At 57.5% G+C, this 6,997-nt stretch overlaps 2 protein-coding genes across 2 annotated transcripts in view; one reads left to right on the top strand and one right to left on the bottom strand.

Annotated features, from left to right (window-relative positions):
- The window catches only part of OTOF (otoferlin), a 122,223-nt gene extending 118,705 nt beyond the window's left edge, over positions 1–3,518 (top strand). The window contains exons 41-43 of the mRNA XM_011972734.1: positions 710–888; positions 993–1,093; positions 3,190–3,518. Of these exons, the coding sequence (XP_011828124.1) occupies positions 710–888; positions 993–1,093; positions 3,190–3,370 (461 nt within the window). The 3' untranslated portion in view covers positions 3,371–3,518. The remainder of the gene's footprint in view (positions 1–709; positions 889–992; positions 1,094–3,189) is intronic.
- Positions 3,519–4,847: 1,329 nt separating this feature from the next.
- The window catches only part of DRC1 (dynein regulatory complex subunit 1), a 59,922-nt gene continuing 57,772 nt past the window's right edge, over positions 4,848–6,997 (bottom strand). Inside the window, exons 15-17 of the mRNA XM_011972736.1 lie at positions 6,765–6,908; positions 6,322–6,424; positions 4,848–5,100 (exon numbers count right to left, since the gene is read on the bottom strand). Coding sequence (XP_011828126.1) covers positions 5,044–5,100; positions 6,322–6,424; positions 6,765–6,908 — 304 coding nt within the window. The 3' untranslated portion in view covers positions 4,848–5,043. The remainder of the gene's footprint in view (positions 5,101–6,321; positions 6,425–6,764; positions 6,909–6,997) is intronic.

Raw genomic sequence — 6,997 nt, forward strand, 5'->3', positions numbered from 1 at the left:
AGCCCCGCCCTGGGGGGACAAGGACAGAGAGAGCCCCGCCCTGGGCGGACAAGGACAGGGAGAGCCCCGCCCTGGGCGGACAAGGACAGGGAGAGCCCCGCCCTGGGGGGACAAGGACAGAGAGAGCCCCGCCCTGGGCGGACAAGGCGTTATTGCTTCCGGCCCGTCAGAGCCAGGGATGTCTGACGGGGTTCCGCCCCCAAGGACCCACCTAACTGTCCCCAGGCAGATGTCCTTAGTATCATAACCAGGCTGACCACAAGCTTTGGACACACCAAGGAGGGGGCAGTCAGTGCTGATGGGGGAGGGGAGAGGCTCCCTAAGGGAGTCGGGAAACCTCCCTGGGCCTCAGGTTGCTTCTCTGTAAAGCAGGGATTCCCCCTAAAACTCTAATCTGCATCTGCAAGCTTGTGGGATTAGCAGGACTTTGATAGAATGGATGTGTGGCAGGGAGTGGCAGGGGAGACCCCAGGAGAGACCCTCTGGGGTGAAAGAAGGACCTGAGTAAAGCGTGGGGGCTGGGGCTGCCCAGCAAGCCCACGAGGACACCTGCATTGAGGCCAGTTGCTGGGAGTGAGGCAGGAGGATGAGATTTGGGCTCCTGGAGGTCTGCACTCAGCAACCAAGGGAACGAGGAGCCCAGACCCCCACTCCCACCCCACCCCACCCCAGCCCTGTTCACTCAGCGCTGACACTGAGGTCGCCACAGGGGCCATTGAGCTGGACCTGAACCGGTTCCCGCGGGGCGCAAAGACAGCCAAGCAGTGCACCATGGAGATGGCCACCGGTGAGGTGGACGTGCCCCTGGTGTCCATCTTCAAGCAAAAGCGCGTCAAAGGCTGGTGGCCCCTCCTGGCCCGCAATGAGAACGATGAGTTTGAGCTCACGGTGCGCACCCCCTCCTGCTCGGGCAGTAGGCAGGGCTGGGCCCAGCTGGGGTGCCAAGGGCCCAGCACGTGACTTGGACGCTGGGACCTGTCTGTCCTCTGCAGGGTAAGGTGGAAGCTGAGTTGCATTTACTGACAGCAGAGGAGGCGGAGAAGAACCCAGTGGGCCTGGCCCGCAATGAACCTGACCCCCTAGAGAAACCCAAGTGAGTGCCCTGCCTGCCCAGCCCCTCCCCACTCTGGTTCTTGGAGGCACTGGAACAGGAAGGAGACACTCCTCAGACACCCCATCTCTTCCTGGGCCACAGCCTCATTACAGGGGAGCCTCCTCCCTGCTCTCTGCTGGCCCTGAATCCCGCAACGTCCCTTTGAACCAGAGGATGGGCTAGGAGTACTGGAGAGCAGGACCTTTCCTGGGAAAGGCCCCATTTAGCAGAGAGAAACTACGCTCTTCCCTTCCTAGCTTTTGCAGAAGAGCCAGCTCCAGTGGTGGCCTCTGGGGCCTCGGCCAGCCTTGATGGCCAGAGGGATGCCTAGAACTGCACACACAGCCCAGGGCAGCTTCCCTCTTGGTCAGAGCCCCTCGCTACACCCAACCCCTTCTCCTCCCTGTCCCTCCTCTGCACTCTCTACCCTTCATGCTCCAGCCGGCCCGACACAAGCTTCATCTGGTTCCTGAACCCTCTCAAGTCGGCTCGCTACTTCTTATGGCACACGTATCGCTGGCTGCTGCTCAAACTGCTGCTGCTCCTGCTGCTGCTCCTCCTCCTCGCCCTGTTCCTCTACTCTGTGCCTGGCTACCTGGTCAAGAAGATCCTCGGGGCCTGAGCCCAGCGGCCTCCTGGGTCTGATACTTCTCACTTCTTCCTCTGGACCAAGGGCTAGGCAGGCGCGCGCACACACACACACATACACGCACACATCCACAAACACAAATGTGCATACATATGCGCACACACACACAAGCATATATGCACACACGTGCCACACACAAGTGCATACACATGCACTCAAGCACACACAGGCACACACTTAAGCCCAAACATGCACAGCAACTTTCAGTTTTCATGACAGAATAGACTCTCAGAACTAGAAACGACTATTTTACACTTTCCCATATTAAGTCAGAGAGGTGAAGTAGCTTGCTCAAGGTCACCCAGCAAATTAGGGTAGAGCCAGGACTCAAGCCAAGGTTTCCAAATTGCCAATCCTGTGTTCTTTGCACACCACCTCTGCTCCCAGCCACGTTTCTCCCAGACTCTAGTCCAATTTCACTGGCAGAAAGAAGCTGAGCTATGGACAGAGAAAAGGGAAGGGTGTGGCCAGGGTTAGCCAACAGGTCTGGAAATGGCTCTCACCAGTGTGTGACCTCCCAGTTCAGGGCTGTTTTCTGCCCTTCGGAATCATAGTTCCATTCAGCTCAAACATTTCATAGCCACCATGGCCTGAACACCCACTGCAGGTGCTTAGAGTTCCCCAGGCACTGGCTCACTATGCCATTGCACCAACCCCAGGAGGTAGGTACTGCTTGTAACCCCATTTTATACATGAAGAAACCGAGGTTGATAGAGGTGCCTAACTGACCTGTGAAAACCATTCAAAACCAGGTGCTCTGCACCCAAGCCCCAGCTCTGTGTCCCCACCAATACTGAGCTCAGCTCTGGGGCTGCACGCCATGTCCTCTGGGAGGCAGTAGTTTGAAAAGGCATATTCAGTACTTTCACTCTGTATCTTGACATTTTACCAAACCTATTGTTTTTATAACACAAACGACAGATAGTGAGGCTGGCTAGGTGCTTCTCGGCTGGCAGGCTCTGCGGAAGGTGGAGTGGGTCTGCACCCTGACAGTGGGAAGGTCGGTGAGGGCGGCTTGTGCCCCACAGGGGCCGCTCAGACCCTCAGCAGGGCCCGGTGGGAGCAGCCGTTTACGTCCATCAGAAAGGAAGAGGTTGCGAAACACCAGTCTCACGAGGACATGGGGCAGCACATAGAACGAGCTAACCGCAGGAGCTTGCTAACCATGAGAACTGCCTGCAGGGCCAAGGCTGCCCCATGCTGCAAGTAGTTCCCATCAAGGCCTTGGGAGCAGATTCCGGCTCCAAAGGTCCTGCAGAGAGGATAGAGTTTTGTAAGCAGCAAGTCGGGTACTTAGAAATGGGTTCAAACCCTGCCTCCAGCATTCACTGCTTTTGGGACTGGGGCCATGACAGGGCTTTTGGGGGTCCAGAAGGACAGAGGACGGGGTGTGCTGGGAGGCAGCTCCTGCCCACTGGCTGACCGGCTCCTCTCTTCCACTTCCCAGCCGGCCCGACACAGCTTTCGTCTGGTTCCTCAACCCTCTCAAGTCCATCAAGTACCTCATCTGCACCCGGTACAAGTGGCTCATCATCAAGATTGTGCTGGCGCTGCTGGGGCTGCTCATGTTGGGCCTCTTCCTCTACAGCCTCCCTGGCTACATGGTCAAAAAGCTCCTAGGGGCATGAAGGCCGCCAGCTCCCGCTAGCCACTCCCTGGCCCTGCCACATTTCCTTGCAGTGGCTTGGACTCTTTCCCATCTCCCCTGGGCAGCCTGAGGAGCCCAGTGTCCACTCTTCATGCCTTGGGCCCAGAGCCTGCCTCCTGTTTGTGGGGCCGCCTGTCCTCACTGCCCCAGGCTGCGGCTTGCCCAGTCCTGCCCCTCTGACCCCTGCCTGTGGGCTGGGGAGCCTTGGATGGGGTGGGAACCTGGAATGGGTCTATCTTGCCCCATCTGGCTGAGGCACCACCCTTCTTCAGGCCCAGGCTCCAGAGGAAGCCTCCTGAAACCTTCCCCAGGTCTTCCAAGTACAGGATTGAAGCTTTAGTGAAATTAACCAGGGACCAGGGGTCAGTACCCAGGACTTTGAAAAGAATGAACGAGTAAAAGGTATCCCCGCCGTGTCCCCTTCAGATAGCACTGGTCTTTGATCCACAACAGGGGCCAGATCCTGTCCACAAGTCCCAGGGTAGCTGTGCTGTCACTGCTGGGCTCCACTTGGCTCCTCTCGCTTCCCAGGGCGTCGCCTGTCCTGCCCATGCATTTCCATAGCTTCCAGAGCTCCCTCTGCCCCAGCCAGTGCCCCCAAGCCCAGCTGAGGAGCTGTGAGGAGCAGCAGAGGGGACTCCCCATCCTGGGCACACCCTGCCCTCCCACCCCTGCCCCCCTTGCCCTTCCAGCCCTTTCAGCTGCAGCTGGGAGCTGGCCAATCAAGTGCTGCCCCTGCCTGTGTCTGGGTTTCTGTTGGCTGTTTTTCTTGAGTGGTGATTTTTCTCTAAATAAAAGAAGTCAAGCACTGAGCTGACAGGTCTGCACTGGTCAAGTCGAGAGGAGGAGCCGCAGGTGCGGGACAGAGGCAGCAGTTCTCTAGGCTGGTGGATTCCGCACCAGCAGGACTCCCGTGGCCTTTCCCCTTCGAGTGGCCTCTGGTGGCCCAGGGTTCAAGGCAGATCTCGGGCACAGGGCTGCCCACCCAGGCTGCCCACAGGAGGAGTCTTACACTATACCCCAAAGGTTACACCAGCCTGGGCCCAGGGGCCCCCAAAGCACCAAAAGAATCCTTCAGGTCTGGGGCCAGTCTGAAGACTGAAGACCCCACAAGGGCCCAAAAGCTCCAGCCGCCACCCATGGAAACCAGCTTCCCCTGAGAGCAAGAAAGGAGCCCCACGCCACTGGCCTTGGCCTCTGACTCACTCCACAATCTCAGCCTGGGGCAAAGTCCCCTCATGACACAGAGGTAGGGGCAAGGGCCTGGTCTTGCTAGACCTGCCCTCTTTAAAGAGATTCAGTCACAACTTTTAAAAGGCTTAATCATAGTGCAGGACACAGGTAACTCCTCTGGCTCCTTATTTCAATAGGATTCAGCCACAACTTTTAAAAGGCTTTAATCATAATGCAGGACACAGGTAACTCCTCTGGCTCCTTATTTCGATAGGATTCAGCCACAACTTTTAAAAGGCTTTAATCATAATGCAGGACACAGGTAACTCCTCTGGCTCCTTATTTCGACAGGCTATAAAGACAGCCCTGGAAAATCCAGAGAGCCGGCCCAGGTGCGTCCCAGTGGGTGATATGAGCTGGCTCCCGCATAGACACCAGCATCAGGCCAGCCCTAACACATCAGCCTTTGGAGTTCCAGCTCTATTTTGTGGGTATCCGCAACACCTGAGTGGGAGGAACTTGCAGTTCCGAGTTGATCTGGAAAAGGAAGGGTGAAGGTCATTAAATTTTCCCCAGGGCCCTCCTTCCTTTGCCACCCTTGCGAGCCACGCTGGCTCTCCCATGGGCCTCCGAAGCCCTGCATGCATCTCCTCTCCAAAGCTGAGAGACGCTGAGCACCCACAGGCTGCCTTCCTGCAGGAGACACGCCTGAGCCTTCTTGCTCAGCTTCTGCTCCAGCTGTGACCTCTGGCAGCGTTCTTCATCTCCCACCCATCCATTCTCTGCAATCTTCCCCTTTCCTCTCTCCATGCACCCATGCCATCCCCAGTCTAGCCTGCCCCACCTCTTCCTCCCCAAGCCTCTTGTACACAGTAGCATCTGTGGAAGCAGGAACCATACTGTCCAGAATGTCTGGGTCCTGTCACAGGCCAAGGGTCATTATGAGGCCAAGGCTCACTACAACATCCTCCTTTCAGCTGTTGCCTGGGACCTGGGACTGTGCTGGGGCCACACAGCCCCTGTGGCTGGACTTGGAGCTGGCCTCAGTCACCTCACACGTGTGCAACTAACAGCTGTGTCATGACCTTCCTGGCCTACAGCCCCAGCTGCAGGCACCTACACCACAGAGCAGGAAATGTTAGCAATGGAATTTTTCCTTCCTCCTCTTGCCAGGCCATGGGGAAGTTGCCCACAACTATTGTGGGGGTGGGCACAGATGGGGGCCAGGGAATATCTGCCCCAGCAGAGCCTCCTCCCTCATGCGAGGATGACCCTCCAGTCATATCCCAGGCAGGGAACCCGGGCTGGCGGGTGGAAAGAGCCCAGGCTCTGGATGAGTTGCAAACTCTCCAAGTTGTGATTGTCCTTTCTGTGAAATGAGGAGCATCGTTTCCGCCCTGTCCACCTCACACAGCGGGTGTGAGGATGGAAGAAAGCACAGCTGGAGGCTCTGTAGCTGGGGAGCTGCTCCTGGCTGTGGCACTGCTTCACACAGAGTGGTCCCAGCAGGCCACTGGCACCAGAAACCATGGTATCAAACAGACACTGTCACACCTGAGCTGTCCTGGAGGAGACTTCAGGCAAGATCTACTCCTTTAGCCAGTAATTGTCTCAAGGTGTCACTGTTGATTTTTTACATCACGTCGCAAAGCTCCCTTGCCTCTGGGCGGGAGGGGACTCCTCATTCCCTAATCCCAGCTCCAGTCCCCCCGCCCCACCCATCTCCTGCCACCCCTCTTTGGAAGGCCCGCTGCCCACCTTGGAGTTCAGATACTGCTGCAGCAGCGCCTGCAGCTCTGTGTTCTGCTGCTCCAGAGAACTGTTTTCCAGCAGCAGCTTGGCCCTCTGGGTCAGGACAACGCTTTGGACAAAAAAATCAGTTAGAGGCTCACTGAATCCTCCATCCTCTGCCAAGCAGGGGCCAGGGTCTTGGTGTTTCTGCTTTGGCTGCAGGTGGAGGGAGACTCCAGAAGCTACACGCTTCACCCAGCCGCCAGGTGAGCCAGGTTAGCAGGAACAGAACAGGCAGGCCAGGACCCAAGAGCCAACCGCCCCACATGATCCACCGACACAGGAATTGCCAAGGGCAGCTCTTCCCTCCCAGGTTCGGTGGGACAGGGGGCCAGCAAACACGGCTGCTCCCAGCAACCGTTCCTCACCTGCCCACCAGCACCCTCCTGCTCCATGACATGCACACTTACTGGTACTTCTCCAAGGCTGTGTAGAGGGCATCCCAGAGGTTCTGCTTGGAGGAAGGGATTACCGTGGTCAGGGCCTGCCAGTACTCTGAGTCCTTGGAGTTGTTGCACATATTCTTCTGCACTCTTGGCGGGGCCCGCGAGTCCCTGAAGGCCAACAACACTGTGACTGTCATGTCCATTGGGTACTACCCAGGCCCCCAAGCAGTGCCAGTCACAGGCCTACTGCTTTCCCA

The sequence above is a fragment of the Mandrillus leucophaeus genome, unplaced genomic scaffold (assembly GCF_000951045.1).
Source record: "Mandrillus leucophaeus isolate KB7577 unplaced genomic scaffold, Mleu.le_1.0 Scaffold13, whole genome shotgun sequence".
NCBI classification, from domain to species: domain Eukaryota; kingdom Metazoa; phylum Chordata; class Mammalia; order Primates; family Cercopithecidae; genus Mandrillus; species Mandrillus leucophaeus.